Source organism: Molothrus ater, chromosome 2, assembly GCF_012460135.2.
Source record: "Molothrus ater isolate BHLD 08-10-18 breed brown headed cowbird chromosome 2, BPBGC_Mater_1.1, whole genome shotgun sequence".
Taxonomy (NCBI): domain Eukaryota; kingdom Metazoa; phylum Chordata; class Aves; order Passeriformes; family Icteridae; genus Molothrus; species Molothrus ater.
Genome location: NC_050479.2, coordinates 82,249,283 through 82,270,959, shown reverse-complemented (window position 1 = coordinate 82,270,959; position 21,677 = coordinate 82,249,283). Strand labels below are relative to the sequence as shown.

The window sequence follows — 21,677 nt, the reverse complement described above, 5'->3', positions numbered from 1 at the left end:
CAGTTCTTACTCTTTTGAGAAGATACTCCTTGGGATACCACTATACTGTGTTTTGATGTTCGGGATTTAGAATTTCTTTAAATTTCTTGGCAATAACTAGCATTTGTGACACTTTCTTTTTTGACTGCCTTACAAACATTAGGTTTTGTTTTGGTTTAGATTTTTTTTTTACTCATGTTGTATGTCTTACTCTCGCAAAGACAAGCTACTACAAGGTATGAAGCCCCATCATCTAGAACTGAAGGAGTTTCTGCTCTTCAGCCAAGTAATAGCTGCTTGTGATTTTTTTTTCTTCTGGAGAAGTTTGGTTTTGTGTTTGTTCTGTCTGGGATCTTACATGTATCCACGGTTGGATGTGCAGTGAGTGTGATGAACAGAGGCAATCCAGCTGTTGTGGGAGTATCAAATTTCTACAGATTGAGGGAGGAATAGGAAAAAATAACATGGCTGATGGCAGTGAGGGAGTGTACAGCATGTCAGAGTCAAGACAGAGGATCGTGACTTTTCTTTGATCAACATGGTTACTAAAACCACCAAAAGAAAACTTAAATTCCTGTATTTTTCTCCCTCTTGGTTTTGAAAGACAGACTCACTAAAGCATTATGATTTTGTGGTTTGTTTTGGGGAAGTAGATTTGCTGATCACATCAGAGGAAAACTCCAGTAAATCACATCTCTAAAGAAAACTAGCCATAATTTGGGAAAAGATGTGCATGTTGGAATATCACTCTCTTAATTTTCTAGCTCTTGTGAAATAGGAAGAGTAAGATGGGCTTTAGAATCTGTTCTGCATAATACCCCATTGGATAAGTTCAGCCTGGTAGCAAAAATTTTCTCTCTGTTTTTTTGTTTGCTTGGGGTTTTTTTGGTTTTTGTTTTGGTTTTCCCTCTGCACTCTTTTTTGTCTGTTGCATGTTAAGTTGCCTGCACTGGTCTATATCTTTGTATTTAGGAAAGTTGAATATTTTGTGGGGTGAAGTCCTCTAGCTGGCACTCTGGCTTCATGCAGGTAGGATGCAGAATCAAGTTCTAAATCTAAATATTTAATTTTATTTCATTTAGATGATTCCATAAAAGGCAAGCAGGACACATGGGGCTGTTTTTCCTATCTCTGGCAAGCAGCCTAACAAGAAATTTTAAATAGAAAAAGAATTTCTCCCATTTACAAACAAACATGGAACAAAAGATGCGTTAGTTGTACTTTCTAACAGTGTTGGAGTTTATCAAACTATACAGTGACTTTTTAGATGTGCCTTAACTGATTTTTCTCTTTAATTGTCCCAAGGTCTTATGACCAGAGACTTTTTCAGTTGCTGACCTTGTTCTGCCTTTCTGCATTTAATCACTCTTAATAGGTGAAACTAAAATGAATAGCTGTGCAGGTGAGTTGTCAGTGTGCAACAAGCCCAGCGTGTGCTGTCAGTACTGAAGCCCAGTGAAAGAGCCCTTAAACATGCACATGATATAGCATCACCATGTACTTAAGAGGAAGGAGCACATGGCCTCCTAGAGGAAAACTGTGAGAGTACATAAAATAGTTTTATTTGGGTCTGGAAGCAGTCACTGAAGTTACTTATTGAAGGCAAAGACTTTGTCTCTTGTCTGCCCACACCATGCACAGACCTCCATGTGTTGTAGCAGTGAGCTGCAGCACACACATCCTCCCACTTGAGTCCAAGAGTGAGTAACCCCTAAGGGAGTTCAGAAAAGACATTTTGCAGCAGACTGTGCATCTGAAATAAGTTCCTGTGCTCTCTTTGACCCAAAGCAAAGATAATTACATGGTGTGGAGTAGCTGGATCCTGCTGGTCAAGCGTTAGGCTTTTCTGAGCTGCTTAAAAGAATCCACCTAGCAGGTATGTTACTGTGATATCAGCAAGTGCTTGGGTTTGGGTGCCATCTGCTGCTCTTCAACTTTAACTTGCAGATGTCCCCAAAACAGGGAATGTGAATGTTTGTTTCCTGTAGCAGCTGAGAGGTGTGGCAGAGTTTGGGTGGGAAGGAGATGGATGGGTGAGCAGAGATCCTCAAGCCAGCAGATGTCAGGCTGTTACCACCAGCAGGAGCTATGACAGGAAAAGGTGGGTTGATGCACTGCTAAAAGTCAAAATTGGGAAGCTACAGGTCATCTTCAGCTGATGAATAAAAATAGTGAAGAACTGTGAATACTGCTAATTAAGTAGGATAGGTCTTATGGAGTAACTCTGTGGTTTGGTTTGATTTATTTTTTAATATTTCATAGTAAAAGCCTGTATGGGTATTCCAGAATAAGATTATGCCTATGCAGGGAGTTACTTGCAAAAGCAATTTACTTGTAAAGGTACAACTTTCCAGTGTGGATGAATTCTAGGGAAAGGGTCGAGGTGGATAGTGAATACAAAGCAGTGTGAGTAAAAGCTGGGAAAAAATGACTGTAGGAATTGAATTTCTAATGAGAGAATAAATCTAACACTGTGGGGTTTGGATTAAGAGCTATGATGTATATAGGCTGGCAATATTTGTAGAGCAGTGGTAAACAATAAAAACTCACTTTCTAACAAGAATCTGTTTAAATTTAATTCTTATGCCAGAAAGAGGCGAGAAAGAAGAGGTGGGATTTTTGTTGGTTTTAGTTTTGGAGTTCTTTTTTGTTTAGTTTGCTGGGTTTTTCTTAATAACTATGCTAGTAAGGTTTTCCTGAGACTCAAAACATCCTGTGATGACTCTCTTTACTTGTTGGTACAGTTTTATTGCATGAGGTACTTTGTGACCTCTCAGCAGATTTGTCCAAATTCCTAAATATATTTAGAATATCTGTTAAGTAGGATGCTAGAAAGTGGGCATGGATTTTTTTTCTTAATGCCTGAAGATAGCATTTCTCCTTCAGTATAAACACCTGTAATTTTGACTATTTTTTTTCACAAAGCAGAAATAATTTGATGAATTAGGAATATAAATTAATTTAATGACACATTTTTTTAACCTGTTAAGTAACTGTCAGCACTCCCAGTGGGCTCCAGGATCAGTTCTAGTTTTCTGACCATGTTGCTGATGCTCATTCCTACAGATTGATCACTTTGGATTTGATGAAAATGGTACATTCCAGCAGAGGTACCTGGTAGCAGATCAGCACTGGAAGAAGGACAATGGACCAATACTGTTTTATACAGGCAATGAAGGAGACATCGAGTGGTTCTGCAACAACACGGTAGGTGGGAAACAGTGGGATTGCACTGCCAGTCATGGCATCCTGAAAAAGGGAGGAGGAGCAAGAAGACAGTCACAGAAGGTCATTGAAGGATAAGTTTGTAATGATTGCTGTGATTGTTATAGGAGGAAGAGGAAGCTGAACAAGCGCACAGAAAAAGTTTAAGGGGATTCAGGGTCCTATTTGGAGCACAAACAAATAAAGGGATACACTTCTGTTAAATTCCTGGGGCAGTGAAGAAAATTTCTAGAGGAAACACCGTAGTGCCCTGAGCTAGCAGTTCAGAATTTTGGACCAAATTAAACTTATCCTAGTACTTTAGAGTCCCCAAGTAAAATGGAAGGTTTTCATGTTTGGATTTTTGTTTCTCTATTAAGAAAAATATAAAGGAAAGTGGAAATCAGAGCCAGATAATTCTTGTTCTCTACAGTACCTGTGGAAGTTTTTACTTCCCTGACTGATACAAATGCAGAATGGAGTGTGTGGGTATTTTTCAGACATTTCAATACAAAGTCCAGTAACATGACAGGAGGTGGCATGTGCTGAGCTCAAAGCCACCAAGGACTGCTTGCATGCTCTGTGCTGCCAGCTGATGATCTCTGTCTGCTTCTTCTCATAGCTGGTGGTAACAAACTCTTATCAACAAGTAATGACAAGTTGTACTTATTTATTAGTTGAAAATAACTGTATTGCAGTGCTCCAGATTACTGGTTATTGCCAAACAAATTTTGTGTTTTCTGTAATGTAGTCCTAGGTCAAATGCATGGTTTTCTCCTGTAGCCTGTTTTATTTCCTGTGTGTTAAGCTTGTGCCATAGGAGTTCTGTTAAATTTCCTACGTGTAGTCACAAAACTTTATATTTAATATTTTGCAGCATTGAACTATACCTACTGTCTTTGTATATATCAGCTTCCCTGGGTTGATACCTGTTTTGTGTGTTTCGTTACTTAAATGATACCTTAAAACCAAATTGCACTCTGTCTTTCTAGTGGCATTTTGATAGTGATAGCTTTCTAATCAAAGAATTGGAATACACTAGATTGAAACTAGAGACTTTTAAACAAGTTGAGTCAATTATTTTCAGTGTCTGTTTTCCTCCACCCAGGGTTTTATGTGGGATGTGGCTGGAGAACTTAATGCCATGTTGGTATTTGCTGAACATAGATATTATGGAGAATCTTTGCCCTTTGGGAATGAATCTTTCAGTGTAAGTGTCATCTTTTGTCTTCCTAATAAATGTATTCCCTACAAACATAATTCTGCATATTTTAATTCTTGCCAGTGTTAACTTGAGTAATATATAACTCTTTTGTAGCTATCAATTCTAGGGTAAAAAATTAAAACCAAACTAGAAGGTTCTTTTTAGTGCTTCAAGGGACACCTGCGAAGAATATTTCATTTGTTCTCAGGCACAGATTTAGACTTATGATTTCAGCTGTACACCTCATTTTAGCTGTAGCTGCTGTGGGGAATAGAAAGGCTGTTGCTGGAAATCACTTGTGCTGTCCATAACCTGCCTTCTTTCTCTCAGGATTCCAAGCACCTCAATTACCTGACATCAGAACAAGCTCTGGCAGACTTTGCAGTACTTGTTGAATACTTAAAGACAACCACTGCAGGAGCCAAGCACAGTCCAGTCATAGCTATTGGAGGATCTTATGGGGGAATGCTTGCAGCCTGGTTTAGGATGAAGTATCCCCATGTGGTGGTTGGGTGAGTGTGCTCCTCCTGCTTAAACACAGCAGGCATTTCTTACTTCTGTGCTATAAATGTTACTGCTCTGGGAGAAGTACCATAATTCAAGCTGGTGTGAATTTTTCAGTACTGGGAGAAGGATTCAAGTTACTTTGAATTTGGGAAGAGGCGCTGTTTGCCTGACAAAGGCAACTGTCAGTCAGCAGGTACTGGATGGTGTATTTTGTGAGATTTGTGAAAACAACATGTGAACACTGACTCGGCACCTACATTTTTTAGGGTCTTCAGACTTTAGACAGGTTTTTAATCTCTCCAATAACCTAGTTACCCTCTTGGAAACAAGCTAGAGAGTATATTTTCGTGGACTGGGTCTCTCTTCATTTGAGTTGACATAATGCTTAGGAGAAAGACCTAATTGATAGGTGAGAATAAAAAGCAGTAAAGTAATCAAGTCTGAATTCCTACCTTTTGTTTGCTGATATTGTTGCACCAGTGTCCAAGACTTATATCCTCCAGCAGCCTTTTGCATACAGACACGTGGAATAATTTGGCAGCATTATGGTTGGTTCACCTAGAGCCCAGTGTCCAAGTTGAATTATAAATGCTGCCTAGATAGTGGCTATTGGGAGGGTATGGAATTCCTTTTTGCAGGGGTTCAGGATCTTTTTATGTCCCTTTGCAGAGCTCTGGCAGCCTCTGCCCCAATCTGGCAGTTTGGTGATCTGGTTCCATGTGGCACATTTTTCAGACCATGATTTCAAAAAGAGTGGCAAGGGCTGCTCAGAGAGCATCCGGAATTCCTGGAATGCTATTAACCACCTCTCCTCAACAGGTAAGACCTCACCAGTGCTTTTTCAAAGAATAGTAAAGATCAGGAGTGTGTTATGACTTTCACCTGCGTATATATTGGGTTTTTTGAAACTCTTCTGCTTGTATTGAAAACTTCAATCTAGCACTACTTTTGAATGCCTGTTTTCTTGTATCACAGACTTCTTTCAGGGCCTGGTGGGATGCAGAATCCAGGTCCAAACATTCCTAAGGTCAGATAAGGACAGACTTAAAATCAGAACCTCAAAATAGGCCAGATAGTAATTACTATAAAAAAAGTACTTTGCCAACTGAGACACTGAGGAAAAGAAAATTACTGCAGTCACTATGAACTCAGTGACAGGGATTCAGTTGGACTTGATCTTTTCTAACCTAAGTGATTCTGTGATTATGTAACTACCTGAAAAGAGGTTACAGTGAGGTGCTGACTAAAATTTGATTTGCTGTGCTTGTATGTCTGTGGAATAGTTTCACTAAGTTAGTTAGGCTAAGCAAAAATGTTTTTTTAGTAGCAGCACAACTGACGTATGTGTTAATAGTACAATACATTGAATACTGTTTTATTTGTTTGCTTTTATTAAAGATGCAGGTTTGCAGTGGCTTTCCAACACATTTCATTTGTGCAGCCCCTTAAAAACTCCTCAGGATGCTGCTGTATTGAAAAATTGGCTGAGTGAAACATGGGTAAACTTGGCTATGGTGGATTATCCCTATAAAGCTGACTTCTTGCAGCCTCTGCCAGCCTGGCCTATACAGGTAATATAGAATCAGTATCTTGTAGAATTGACTGTTTGGTCTAATTAATTCTCTCCTCCTCTCCTAGCTTGCACCTCTTCCTTTGTTTTCTTGGCTCCATAGAAGCAATGTGCTGAGAAAAGACAACCAAGATAATATCTTGTGCATATCTTGGTTTGTTGCCTAACTGCTCCTTGTAGGTCTAACAGGTTATATCAACAGCCCAGGAGAAAAAAAAGTGCCAGGGATGACTTACATGACCCAGCTGCCCTGCAGAGCTGTTCTTGAGTAGCAGAAATGCTGCACAAAAAGCACATGCAATTAGAGCTTCTGATGTCAGACTCAGCTGACAGAGCTTGCAACAGAATAAGTTTTGAGCCTATGTCCTTTTTGATGTGGGAAAACCAGTGAGAGAAAATGTGGATCTCCACAAATACACTCCTTGCAGGGTCGCTTCTCAAAGCAGAAGCTCTTTTTACACTTGCAAGCCTTCGCTTGTGCAGTTCTGTTTATCCTTGGAGTGTTCTTATTCTTTTAAGACTCTGCTGAATTTCCCTGCAGGACTTGGGTTACTGTGTGAGGTAGGTAAGACATAAGTATTTTAGGCAGTAGTTAATTATAAAATAAAATCATTCCCTTGTGTAGAGCTGCCTGATGGAGGAGAGAGGGAAATGAATCTGTCCTCTGTGGCTGTCTCAAAGAGCAGAATAAACACCTTGAAAATTATTTTTGCTTATAGACCTAACCCAGAAAAGGCCATTACCCATTGGACAATATAAATGTATGAAATCTGATTTATATAAGTTGTTAAGATACTTTATTTTCTGAAACAGTAGCTCTGATAGGACTCTTAAGGCAAGAAAGGGGGAGGGAAATGTGGACTTGATGATCTGGAGGTCTTTTCCAATGTTAATGAGTGGCTGGATATGTATTTATGTGTATATATATATGTGTGTATGTATATACGTATGTATGTCCATGTGTATGTTGTTTAATCTGTTCTCTCTTGTGATCTACCTGCATCAATCTGCAGGGAACCCCAATCAATACCTGGAGCTTCTCTGTTAGGTATCTGTATGTGCTGTCTTTAATTACAGAGGTACTAAATACTATTTATTAAATATAATCAATTTTAAAGTATGGAAAATGGATTGAAAAAGTGGTGAATGAAACATTAAGGTAGAGCTGTTGGGTTTTGAAAAAAAAATTTTAGTCAGGAAATACAAAGTTTCAGGTTCCTCATAGTAGCATGCACTACACATATATGATACTGCATTTTTTGATAATCAGGGTATATTACTTCATAGACACTTTCTGGAAGTGGTCTGATTGTACTTGGAAGAGAAATTAATATCCTACCAGGTGTCATGTATTAATATTTAATTCCTATAGATTTAGACGACTTCTTATCTCTTCATTGCAGGAAGTCTGCAAGTTCTTGAAGGATCCCAGTCTCTCTGACAAATTCTTGCTGCAGAATGTTTTCCAGGCAGTAAATTTATATTACAATTATACAGGAGAGGCCTCATGCTTAGATGTGTCGCAGACTGCAACGAAGAGTCTGGGTGAAATGGGTTGGTACTACCAGGTATGCTCACTAATCTTTATAATTGTAAGTCAGTGGTGGTTTTTTAATCTAGAGCTGACGAGAATCGTCATTTAGCTGTTAATATATTGTGCCAGAAGTATTGATGTGTATTGATGACAAACATAGTCACAAATCAAGTGTGATTGTAGTGGGGAAGACAAGGCAGAAAAGAGAAGCAGCTTTCCCAGGAGGTTTAGATTGTATCTTCATTATCTAGCTACTAGCTGAGTTTCAGCTGTTCACTGACTGGAAAATGATGTACAGCAGACAGTTGTAAGTTGTGTAGGGCAGTCAGTTTTATGAGGTCTAACAAGGCCAGGTGGTGGGTCCTGCACTTGGGTCACAACAACCCCAGGCAGGGCTAGAGGCTGAGGGCAAAGTGGCTGGAAAGCTGCCCAGGGTAAAAGGCCCTGGGGGTGCTGGCTGACAGCAGCTGAACCTGAGCCAGCAGTGCCCAGGTGGCCAAGGAGGCCAGTGGCATCCTGGCCTGGATCAGCACTGGTGTGGCCAGCAGGAGCAGGGCAGGGATTGTCCCCGTGCACTCAGCACTGGTGAGGCCACACCTCAAATCCTGCATTCAGTTCTGGGCCCCTCACTGCAAGAAGGACATTGAGGGGCTGGAGCATGGCCAGAGAAGGGCAATGGAGCTGGGGAAGGGTCCAGAGCACAAGCCTGATGAGGAGTGGCTGAGGGAGCTGGGGGTGCTTAGCCTGGAGAAAAGGAGGATGCTGAAGAAAGACCTTAATGTTCTCTACAACTTTATGAAAGGAGATTGTAGGGGAGGTGGGTTTCTGTCTCTTAAGTAACAAGCAATAGAATGAGAAGAAATGGACTCAAGCTGTACCAGGGGAGATGTAGATTGAATATTAGGAAAAATGTCAAGCACTGAAACAGGCTACATAGGGAAATGGTGTGGAGTCACCATCCTGGAGTTTTTTAAAAGATGCTATGCACTTAGGTACATGGTTTGGAAGTGGCCTTGGCACTTTTTGGTTTATGGTTGAACTCAGTCTTACAAGGTCTTTTCCAACCTAAAGGATTCTGTAGTCCTTAGGTAGTAATTACTGATCAAATGCTGTTTGAGCCTGCCTTTTTAAATACTGCAGTAACAGCTATTGGATGTTCTCCTCAGAATTTACTCTACTGACCTGCCCTTTCTTTCAGGCTTGCACTGAGATGGTGATGCCCTTGTGCACAGATGGTGTCCATGACATGTTTGAGCCTCAGAAGTGGGACTTTGATGCACTTTCAGAAGAGTGTTACAGGATGTGGGGAGTGAGGCCTCGTCTCTCTTGGATTCTTTCTATGTATGGAGGAAAAAACATCAGTTCACACAGCAACATCATCTTCAGGTAAGCCTTGTTTCAACTGATGGTGTAATGTCTTCCACCAGTTTGCATTTCCAGTGCAGAGAATCTGCTGCAAATAGCAAAGGCATAATAGCAAAGGGATCTGTCTCCAGCACTCCAGCTGAATAAATGATGGGCATGCTTTGTGTTGCTATTGAGAGTAAAATGGTCAGTCTGCAGTGGCCAAAGAAGCCAACTGTTCTGTTACTGCCTGTGTGACTCTAAAAGAAGCATCTGAGCTGGGATTCTGCCAAACATCTTCTTTCCATGTGGATTCCTTCTTACCTTGTGGCCAAATTCCAGGTTTCCCATGCTGGTGAATTCCTACTTTTATGAACCCAAAGCCCTGTTGCTTTACACACAAAAGGAAAGTCTAAATGAATTCTAGCTATAACACAGAATCTTGGTCACCAAAATTACTGCTCTGAGTGATAGCCTTGTGAAGGGGCTGGCATTGCATTCCTTTTTCCCTTTCATACAGAAAGAAGAGGGAAGTAACTTGGGGAGTTTTTCTATTACTGCCAACAGCTTTTTCTTTTAGTGGCATTTAGTCAAGTTTCAACAAACTTGTGGAAGATCCAGATACAGAGATGTGTCTATTTTTGTAAGGAATACTGGTAATACAACAAAAGTTTGTCTGAAACACATTTGTATGTGGACAAAAAGTGAAAAAAATGTTTCAGTCTAGCATAAAAAACTAGTCCATGCTGCTTGCTCTCTATTCAGCCTTCACTTCCCTGACTTTTAAGATTACACTCTGCTGTCTTCAAAGGGAGGTTCATGTGGTTTTACTTATGCTGTGAGGTGATTCAGGTGAGTATTATCTATCCATCTTATGTGGGTGGGAGGTGTTCCACAAACCCATTTGAGACCTCAGGAGTCCTGACTTGCTGTACCCATTGCCCACTATGGGAAGCTCCTGGATATGTAGTCCTCTGTGCTCTGGTTAAAATTTTGCTAGGCCTTTTCATAAAACACCTTGCCACTTCTACAAACCAAGGTCAGAATTAGTCTTTTGGATGTGGTAGATAGGTATGCATTTTAAAAGTGGAAAGTTCTCACTTGAATTGGGGATTATTTTCTGGATCGCAGCTGCTAGTGTCGGTCTGTTTGGCTGCAAAGGCCTTTTGCTTTCCTCTTATTTGCCTCTTGCTGTTTCTGTCCCAGCAGGATATCTACTCTGGAGGGAGAAATTCCACCCATTTTTGGAAAACTTTTTAATAAAAAAAATTTGTTGGTTTCACTTAGTTTCTGCAGAGTGTTGCTTATTTCCAAGGCTGCACAGCTCTGTACAGTAGAAATCTGCTTTGTAAGTGATAGACAAACAAATCTAAATAAGTGTTTAAGAATTTATGCCAGCTGAAGGAGCTGGAAATGAGAAAAGCCTGAAAGCAACCAAATGAATGTTAAAGTAGTGCTGTACACACAAAGCTTTTGGATCTCAAGCTGGGATGTTTCTCTTCAAACAAATACATTGTCAACACTGTACATTTTATATAAGAGCCTTTTATCCTCAAACACTGCAGAGTGCTTTACAAAAAACATCCCAGTGTTTACCAGGGGATGTGGCTCCCTGTGGGGTGAAAGGGATGGTGTTTCAAGTGACAGGCAACTTGCGCAACAGTGTAGAGCAGGAAGGGAAAAGTACTCTATCTAAAGAGAACCACTGTAGGGTGGATTTATCCAGACACAGTGGGATTTGGCCAGGATGCTCAAACTGGTGCTGCTGCTTCTCCCTCTGTGAGCAGTACATCACTCTGCACAGTCATGCTGTTGTTTGTAATGCGTGGGATTAATGCAGGGAATTCCATTGCCATTCTGGTACCTTCCTGGAGTAATGTAGTGTGCAAGTGGTTACTTAGGCTGTGGGCAGGTGGTACTTGCCTGTTCTAGGCAGTACACCTTTATTACAACTAGTCAGAGGAAATTGGGGGTTTCAGAACACTGTTTCCCCTTTCTCTTCCAGCAATTTCCCCTCTTCTTATGGGAACATGCTGTGTACTTCTTGTGGAAGCATTGCACAGTGGTGGGAAGTGACATTTTAACACTGTTCATACATGTGGTGGCAGAGAGCTTGTAGCAGTTCTAGTGTCATCAGTATACTGTGTAGTCAGAATCAGCCCAGGTTATATTAGACAGTATGAAATTTGGTGTGCACAGTCTAAAAATGGGGGTTTTCAATCTCAGTGAATCACACCTAAGTTGTAGGCTTCTGAGTCAGGGCACCCACATATCCAGTCCTGCACTGGCATGGGAGAGGCAGAAAGAGAAGGCTCTGTTTTAAGAGATTCTGTTGCTCTGTGCAGAAGGGAGAATAGTTAGCACTAAAGGAAGGAAAGGAGGCAGAGAGAAGACAGAACAATGTGTTGCTGAAGAGAAAAGGTTAGAGAAAAAAGTTAACAGGAAACATGACAATTGTGGAGGGTGGTCATGTTAAAAAAGGATCCACAGTGCTGCTACAATTGTGTAAAACTTCTGGACAGGACAGGAGGGCTGAAGAAAATACAGGAAATGGAGCTGTGTGCTGTGGGATAGGCAGAACCCTATGGATGCTCTCAAGGAAGTATATGAATTGAAAACAGGACTAGCATGCTGATTTTTGCACTAGTTTTTTTCTGAAATCCTGTTTGCCTGGCCACTGCTAGAAAGAAATGTCTGACTTATTCTTTCTCTTCTTTTTCCTCTTTGGTTTGTACTGGGAAATTCCTGTCCTGTGAGATGGGCAACTGAGTACTTACATGCTTGCTTAGTTTTAACACATAAATAATTTATTTCAGTTGGAATTATCTTAATCTGCAAAAACTGTAAAGATTTATGATTTTGTGGTGAGCCCTCCATCCCCCCTCCCTTCAAGTTTCACTTCCCAAACTGTGTCAGTGCCTCTGGTGCCATCCTTTGGAAGGAGATAGAGAGGATGTAGCCAGAAGCTCACAGAAAAGCCTGTGGCGTGCTTAGCTTCCGCATGACTGGGACCAAAAGATCCAAGTTCATGTGCATCATGGGTCTCTCAGCAACTCATTCCCCTGTTGCCAAGGTGCTCTGCTGATTCAGGTGACCTTTTAAATCCAATGCTTTTGGCTTATTGGGAAGCTCTCAATGCTTTTTGTTTTGCAGATACAAAATGTTTCTCTTGTCTTAAGTCATATTTAGAATCACTGAAAGTAAAGAACTACAGAGACTCAAGATACTTGGCTGTTTTGGTTTTTTTGCAGTGGTGAAACAAGTAAAATATTAGTTTAGACTCCAGGTTTTTACTTCTAGTTTTTTCTTAAAAGGCTTTAAAAAAATTCATTATTTTACTGTTATTTTCTGGTGCTACCATTGTGGTATTTTTCTAGCTGCATATCTCTGTGTCAAGGATGTTTTAATTTCTTAGCTTCTTCTAGAAATTTACCCTCTCATACCTCAGCCCATCTCTGACATTTCCTTTTGTGGGCAGGCCCAGTGTTTAAAGTGAGAAACAGATGTAGGTTTGTGTAGTTCCACAAGTATATGGATGTTGCTTTCTTTGTGCAGAAAGATGGGCCATGTGTGGGAAGGTCATTGCAGTAAAGGAAAATAAGATGTAGTAGGGGTTATTGGGTCAAATCCAAAGCTAGGAATGAGAGATGGAAAGCTCTCTCCCAGTTGAGCCATTGGCCTGCTCGATGGACTATTCTTTGGAGCCGGATCTATAGTGTAAAGAATTGTTAAAATTGATCTAGGATGAGGGAGGAGGGGGAGTAAATGGTATTAAGTTGTCCTGTTACAGAGGAAGAGTCAGTTTAGACGGTTTTTTAAGGGATATAATCTTCATTTTCATATGGTTGTTATTAAAGTCAGCACATTAACAAACCATCCAAGCATTTCTTTGCAAAACCAGGTTGGCACTCAGCTGAAACAGCAAAAGGTAGAACTTCCTAAAAATTCAGCTCTAAAGGGTCCAGTGGGTAATTTGTTTATGGCAGACTGTGAAGAAGGAAAGTGAAGTGCTTTGGTTTGGGAGTTTGGGCATGTTTTGGTAAAGGGAAACCTGAGACTTTAATGACAATTACAGGTGGCAGCAGATTTCTCTTCAGAGGCTTTTGTACTTTTATAGGTTATTATCTGAATTAGCAGATAATTGATGAGAAGTGTAGCCTTGCTTAAGCCGCTGATAGCTCCATACTTCTGTCAAAAAGTTGCTTCTTAGCAGAGGGGTGGGCACAAGACATTAGGACAGGGCTGAGCTCTGTTTCTGTCGCTGCACGTGCAAAACTAGTAGAAATGGTGATGTGAGTGCAGCCTTGCTGCTGACTGCTGTGCATCATGTCCCCTAATGAAACAGTCTTTCCTTACAGCAATGGTGGCCTGGATCCATGGTCTGCAGGTGGGGTGACCCAGAACATCACCGATTCCCTCGTGGCAGTTGTGATCCCGGATGGAGCCCATCACCTGGACCTGCGCAGCCGCAACCCTTTGGACCCCAAGTCTGTGCAGCAAGCTCGAGCCATGGAGATCTGCCTCATGAAGGAGTGGATTGAAAAGGCCAGGCACAGCCACTGACGTGCTACTGCAACAACTGTGGCCATTTCACCTCTCTTGGCTTTGCTGAGAGTAGGGCCAGGCCTTGTGATATGGTCATTGGAGCATTTCCCTCCTCATCTGCACCACAGTGGTCACCATGGCTCGTGTCCATGAGAGAGGCAGGCAGCAGATGGATGGAGAGCATGCTCAGATGTTAAACTCCAGTCAAAGTGCATGGATTGAGCTGCCTGCTCTGGTTTGCTTTTCCTCTTCTGCTCTTCTCAAATGCTGTGCTTTACTGCACAGTAATGGGTTCCTGTTCTAGGCTTGTTGCTCTTCTCCTCACTGCACTGAGTGATTGTTCCAACAGTTCCAATTGCTGGTGGATCCAACAGTGGATTACATAGGAGTGCTGTTTGTGGTGAAACTCTTGCTGCCTCCAGTGTGATTGAATTTCAGACATCCTCTACTGGTGGAGATAATGAGGGAACAGAAATCACATCTTACTGTGATGTTTGGTGGAGATGTAGGGAAGGCTTGTTGGGGAAAGTGGCTGTCCTGTGTGTAAGGAAACTAAATCCTTACCCAGCCCTTACCAGCCCCTTACCCTTTGGAATCAGTGTTGGAAAAGAAATAAATATACGACTTTTTTCCTACCTAGTTTTCCAGCAGCTTATTAATCGGTGGATTTTTGTATTCTGTGCTGTACTGAATGGTCAGGGCTGGACCCAGACTCAGCTCTGCTGATAACTGGCTGAGCATGCAGAATCTGCATCAAGATTTTACTACTTCTTTTGCTGAGTCCTAATTCTGAGATATGTCACTATCTGTGCTGATGGTTACCAGAGAAAAATGAGTGTATTTTGTGTATGTATGTGTGTGTATCCCTCACAAATACTTAGCTTTTTAAAATCAGGAAGCTTTTGAGGCTATTGTCTTGAAGAGCAAATGGGACACTTGTGCTGGCTACATCTTATGAAGTGACAAATAATTGGGGCTGTGCCTTGTGTGGGTTCTTCCCTCCCCTCCATTCTGTGTATTGTTCAAATTCTGCATGATCTGTTTGCTGATGGCTCTTCAATAAAAGCCTTTTAAAAAAATTGTTTGCTGGACAAACTATTGAAAACACAGAATGCAGCTATTCCCTTGGATCAGCCTAAAGCCTGATGCTGAGCTCACCAAGCCAGGTGCACTGGGCTTTCTGTAAGGCTTCCAAACCAGACAAACTGCCCTGATTTGTGAGACAGCATATTTGACATTAATAAATGGCTGGGGCAGTCCCCTTGTTTTCCAGCTTTGGCTTCATTCACACTGCAACCCTTCTTCAGAAAGGATTCTTTGCAGTTTAAAGGACAACTCCATTTTAGAATGACTCAGGCAAGTCTTCATGTCCCCAGACTTTTAAAATTCCATCTCTGTTGAAAAGTTTTCTCAGCTTTGGTGGTATGCCTGACAGTTGAGTATATTCCTAAGATCCCAGGTGGCCTTTTCTGTTTCCAGTCTCCTCCTGTCCTCTGGAACAAAGAGAACCCAACACTGAATATTTTTATCTTTTCAAACACTCCTTAGATAACAGATTATCTAAGGTAATAGATTATCTTTTTCCTCATCTAGTGTTAAATATGGCATTTATGTTCAGACTCTACAGTCTAAACATTCCTGTGCTTTTGAGCAAGGTAATTTAGAGACTCCAGAGAACAAGGCCAGGGCTAAAGGATGAGCTGTGCAGGATTTGCCTGAAACCTGTTGACTGAAAGCTGTTGGTGTTCCCCTTTTCCAATAGTTCCAGTTTTTGCTGTAAATATACTCCAGACTCTCACTCATGGACTTTAGAACAACATATCCTTGATTCTTTTGAAACAAAATGTATTGGTTTTTAATCAATTATGTTACAGCAAAGTTTTTAGAAATACTGTAGTATCTTCTTACACATTAATTGGTCTGTGGTAATGCCCTGGTTTACTGTGGGGTGAGAAATGAAACCTGTAAGACTTAGTATAAATTTGGGGATCAGAAATTATTTACTTGAGCAAACAAGATCCCTGGACTAATCAGTCCCCACTAATTAGGGGGGCTCTAATTAATTAGGCTCCCACTAATCCACTGATTGCTCAGGGTGCTACTCCAAGTGAAAATTTTGGGATAAGCATTTCCATGTTGTATGGACAAAGATGTGAACAGCCCAAGTTAACAGCTACTGTATATTGTTAGTCAGCTTGTGTCTCCTCTCTCTCCCCTGCTAGTGAACTTACTGTCTCAGGAAACAGCTGCTGCTTTGTTGCATGGAAAACACTTTTTAGTTTCAAGCAGCATAAGTAATTTAAAATTTCATTCCTCTTCTCACTCCTTTCATAAGCAAAAAAGTTACCTTCAGCAACATTTAGGACAACATGCAAATTTTCAGTTTTAAGTTTTGTGAAATGACACTTAGAAAATTTTTTTCATAGCGGTTTTGTGTTTTTTGTTTGTTTGGGGAGGGATGTTAATACTCTCTAATGTTCCATGCAGTTTCTGTCTGTGAGACTGATTCAAGTACACTTTGGATCAGGTTCTTATTGGTTGGACCAGTTTATGAATTATGTGACTTGCTTTTATGGTATTTTTAATTGATTCGACTTTTTTTTCCCGTCAAGCTGAGTAGGTCTTATTTATCTCAAACATTCAGACTTCATCTTAAAACCCATGTACACATCTCTGAATGCTTCCAAGGGATTGCCTTGTGGTTTGGCTGCCTTATCTAAATGTTAGCTCTCCTGTGTGTTTCATACAGGTGAGAACGAGTTGGGCCATAACAAATGGCTGATGTATCTTTCCAGGCATATGATGATGGGCCGTACTTCATCTCAGGCTTATGTAAGTCCTTGGCTTGTGTCAGAAATTACTGGAATTTGAGACTTAAGAATTTCAAATTTCCTACTCACTGGGAAAAATGCAGAAGGAAAAGAGTTAATGTTTTCCCCAAAGCATGAATCTTAGCGGTGAGCCTGCAGTTTGTATCAATAAAAATGCATTAAGATAATGATGAGTTTCTGAAACTGGATTTTGTTTACAGGGACATAAATTTTTATCCTTTGGCAGATTCCAAGTTCTGGAAGTGACATTGTCTGGTTTGTACTTGGCTGTTGAGGAGTGTGGGGAGAGCTGGTCACAGGAATCCTGGAGTCACACACATGGCAGTCAGGATGACAGATGGTGAGTCTGCACTCCTTTGGGAGTTTCTCACTGCAGAGCTTTGGCTGTGGTGAGGAGCAGGTGTATGAGCTGGCTATTCTCTGTAGGTGACCACATTGAATGCAGTCAAGCTACCTATAATGGGAAAAGTCCATTTTCCTTTTGAAAGCTTTCCCAGGCAAACACACGCTTCCCACATGTCCATACTGAGAAAGGTTGTGAGGAGAGATCTGTAACCTTCCCTGACCTTGCAAGGGAAGATTTTAACCAAATAGTTTTAACAGGGCAGAGCTAAGGCTGCAGACTCTTGGGAAGGAGCTAAATAGGTTCTGCAACTCATTTTGTTTGTACAATAATTTTAATTTTAAAGATGATCAAATATTTCATCATCAAAAGAGGATATAGAAAGGAAACTCCCTCCTGGAGCATGGATTCCAAATCACAGGAAAAGTGAGAAGTTTTGTCTCCCATGTTGTCTGCCCACCAAGGATGTTGCAAAAAAATGTCATTATGCTTTAAATAAAGGGATTTCTTTTTCTACCTCTGCTCTTAAAAGGGGTATTTAGCTCTTCTGAATTGAATCTCTACAGAATAATGAGTGACCTAAAGAGCTTTATGTAGGTTAAAGACAGCACAGAGACTCTTGGATATTTTAGCTCCTTGCAGGACTAATGGTGGAATCATTGTGCCTTTCTGGCAGTCAGGAGGACACTATGAAACCACTAAATATTGGATGAAAGAATTCAGGGGATTGTATACTCCAAAACTCCATTTTTAGCTCTCCCCTGTTGATTCAGAGCATCATTGTTATGCAGTAACTGGCATCTTACTGGGTGTTTCTACTGTAGCCTCTAGGTTTTGATGTGTTTTTTTTTTTTTTTAATCTCTAACCTCTCTGTGTGTTTTTAAACCAAAGCCTTGGTCTTGCAAATCTGGTTTTTTTTTAAGACTGTCCCTGTCAAAAACCTAAAATGGTTTGTTTTGGCAGTGCAGGTTAGCAGAAAATGTGCAGTGAAGCAGTGGCAAAAAATATGAACTGAAGATATCTGCAGTAAATGAACAGTGCTTAAGTACTTTTTAATTTCCCTTCTATTGTTAAAAAAATCCAGATTTATCATCTAAAGATGCTGGGCATTGGAGCTTCCACTGGTCTGAGCAGACTTGTGCTCCTGTATTGTTTGCATTCCATGATTTCCCAGTTGAGCATACTGGGAAATATGGAACATAAGCCATTATGCAGGAATATGAGCCTTTCTTGTTTTACCCCCTAGCCCAAGTTTATTTTACCAGCAAATCTGAAACCATTTCATCCACATGCCTTGAGGCAATGTCCATCTCTGTACACTTTCCATACAAGCCCAAAGAAGAAATTGCTTTACCGCAGAGTTAGATTGCTGGCGGCTGATTGTGCTCCTACCCTGGACCCTGCTGAGGTGGGACCTGCTCTGTCCTTGCTGCAGCCCCTGTGGGGATCCCTGGGGTGTGATGCAGAGACAGCGATGCCCTCAGCACCCACACCAGGGAGGAGGGAGCATGTGCTCCTTCAGCACTGAGCACCTCACAGCAGTGCTCTGCTGTGGCTGGCCTTGCAGTTGGGTTTTGGATTTCTGCTGGATATTCAGCGGAGGAAAATCAGCTGTGGGGGTGCTTTGGGTGTAATCCGTGGGCATCTCCATGTGTAACAATGTCCTCTCCAAAGCCTCAGTGCTGTACCCAAGTGTTTCCTGCGGGTGGGGCTGCCCAGCTCTCAGGGGCTTTTCCCTCTACTGGTGATTTGAAAAAACTTTTGGTTCCATCCCCCAGTTTAGAAAGTAGGGGCAGTGAAACACTGAGGCCAGGAATAGCAAATCCCTTCCGTTTGTCTTGTTGTTTTCTAATGTATGCGACCTCTCTGGGTGGTTTAAGCGGTTTAGGTACTTTCTATAAAAGGGATCTTTTAATGACAAAACTAATGTGATTATCTTACCAAGTGTGAGAGGCGTATTCAAGGTTTAAAGAAAATCTGTTAGAATAGCTGAATGTATCTGCTTAATCCTTTCTCTAATGTGGGTGGACAATGCTCTGGGAAGCAATTGGGCTTTCTTTCTTGGAGTAAATGCCTGGTCTCCAGAGGTAGGAACTTGTTTGCAGCTTTTTATACCCTTACGCTTCACCTTCTAGAGAATACAAAGGCACAGGAGAGAGGCAGAGAGCTTTGAGAGGCCAAGTTTTACCTCAAATAGCTGGGGGTGTAACCAATACAGGGCCAATTCCGGCAGGAGGCTGAGCACTCTCTGCTCCCTTTGACTGCCACCTGAATAGAGGGTCCTCCTTTTTTGCCCTCCTGCTAAACCACACTCCCTGCACCATGGAATACAAGAATGCATTCTCCTTTCTGAGGGTGTGGTGAAGTTGTCTCCAGTTCCTTGGATGATAAGACCCTGTCTGGTTTTGTGCTTTGGGTGAGCAGCCCTACCTGTGCAGATCCAGGGCTTTAGACCCTAAGGTCCAGTCTTCCGTATCAACCCCTTGGAAAGATTTGACTTCTGACAAGTTTTTGCAGGGTGGTGCCTGAGCAGGGGAGGGAGGACAGCACCAAAGGGTGATGCTGTGGGATGCAGCCACAGCTGGACCTTGTCTGGCACCAGCCTGGTGGTGTTCAGCTTCTCTGCTGTTCATAGGCCTGTGCTTGTGATTCTTTGGTTTCCCCATGTCCATCTGAAGGCACAGGTTTTAGACACATAAGGAAATCTTGTTGGGAACAGTTAGCAAAGATAGGTAGAACCCCCCATGTTGCTGAAGCATTTAACAAAGCAAGTAGTGGCTCTGGGACTCTTCAGCAAATGCATTTGGCTTTACAGCAGAGACAAACACGTTGCATTTTCTAATTTGTTTTCTGAACATCCTCAAAACAGCACATCAGGAGGAAAAGGATATTGAGCTATCGCCTTTCCTAGTTGTAATGAAACAATCTCCTCTCACCACCCAGTAGAGCAGCACAGGAAAAGGAGGTACCTCAACATCAGTGCGTCTTTCATGAAGACAGACACTCAGCTATACTTCTATATCTCATCTACCTGCCTTGACTGTGGACTTGGTGCTGGGTTCTCTGTTGTGGAGAGAGAGACAGTGTTCAAGAACTTAGTGCACCACATAAAAACCAGTCTCAGATTGTATCAAACTGAATATTCTGAAGGAGGTAAAAGCATTCTGCACCACTGCAATGAGTCCTTCCTTCCCAAAGAGACAGGATTTTGTGCTCGGTCTCACTGAATGCCATGAAGTTCTTGTCTCCCTCTTTCAGCACATGTATGAATGGCCACCCTTCCTTCAGTTCTTCCCTCTGACTTGGTGTCATCTGCAAGGCTAAGACATTCCAAAGAACTTGAAATCTGAGAACAACATAGCTTCTTCATTGTCTTTCTTGTAGAAGATATGCTCGGACTTGTTTTGAAAACACTTTTTCTCTAAAACTTTGGCAGCACTGAAAGGCTGACCACCTTCCTGCTGTCTGCATCCCTACATCAATCCTCTCATGGATTCTCAGCTGAGATCTGACCACCTGCTAGGACTAGGGAGGAAAAGCTTTGGCTGCTCTGAGCTTTAGAAGTGATGTTCAGTCCTCACAGCCTCCATGCTGCAATGAAAACAGGGCCCAGTCATTTCTGAGAGGGACTGTGAGACAGGTTTGACAGTTTATCTCTGTCCATGCAACTGGGATGAGGAAGAGGAGCAGTGTGGGCTGCCTCCATACAAGGGTAAGGAATTTCTTTTGGAGGGTGGTTCATAGGGTCAAACAAGTCTGAGAGGGCTGTATATGGGATCACCAGTGTTTCATCACAGGTGTTATACAACTATTTCATAAGTGGGAAATTTGGACCAGAATAAGATCAGTCAGGTCTAGACTGTTTTTCTTCAGAAGGAATGATAAACATTTTAATGTGCATCTCTGTCCAAACCTTGAACGGTGCTCCAGGGCTGCTCAGCATTCCCTGGGAAGCTATCCAGTACATCTGGGCAGGTGCTGAGGAGTCATCAGGAGTGATGGCAGGCACTGCTCAGTGTGTCACTATTTCCAGGACTGCCTTCCCAGGGCTCTGCTTCCACACCTGCATACCTGCATCAGGCTGATAGGAAGCAACCCCACTTTTTGCAGCGTCTAATGTCTCTTGGTGCTCCTCCAAGCATCTCATAGATGTGCTCAACTCCTTGGCTGAGGCAGGCTCTGGTGATGTGAGCCCCATTCCTGCGGTCTAAGGGGAGGACAGCGCGCTCCCCTCCACGGGACGCGTATCCATGTATGAGCACACAGATGAGGCCAGCGCTTGCTAGGCAAACGAGACTAATAAATGTCGGGGCAGCAGGAGGTGAGTGCAATCAACTGTGAGAGCCTGAGTTACAGCGGTAACCTGCTGAATTCCTGGGTCACAAAGTAATTTACAGAAGAGCCCCGATGTCACTCAATAATTACTGGGCCAGCCCGGGCCCCGGGGGGCGCAGCCTCCTGCCGCGGGTGTTATTAATACCATCAACCAGCAGCAGGATGTTGGTGTGAAGAAAAGAGCCACAGCACAAGCGTGTGAACCTAAGGAACAAATGGAAAATGGTATTAGTAGGATATTGTGCCAGACTCTAGAAACTGATCTATCTTGTCCTAGCAA

At 42.0% G+C, this 21,677-nt stretch overlaps 1 protein-coding gene across 1 annotated transcript in view; it reads left to right on the top strand.

Annotated features, from left to right (window-relative positions):
• PRCP (prolylcarboxypeptidase) overlaps nucleotides 1-16,885 on the top strand; it is a 29,686-nt gene extending 12,801 nt beyond the window's left edge. The window contains 9 exon segments of the mRNA XM_036392630.1: nucleotides 3,046-3,186; nucleotides 4,292-4,393; nucleotides 4,718-4,899; nucleotides 5,564-5,629; nucleotides 5,631-5,713; nucleotides 6,293-6,465; nucleotides 7,868-8,032; nucleotides 9,197-9,384; nucleotides 13,701-16,885. Of these exon segments, the coding sequence (XP_036248523.1) occupies nucleotides 3,046-3,186; nucleotides 4,292-4,393; nucleotides 4,718-4,899; nucleotides 5,564-5,629; nucleotides 5,631-5,713; nucleotides 6,293-6,465; nucleotides 7,868-8,032; nucleotides 9,197-9,384; nucleotides 13,701-13,905 (1,305 nt within the window). The 3' untranslated portion in view covers nucleotides 13,906-16,885.
• Nucleotides 16,886-21,677: the final 4,792 nt, after the last annotated feature.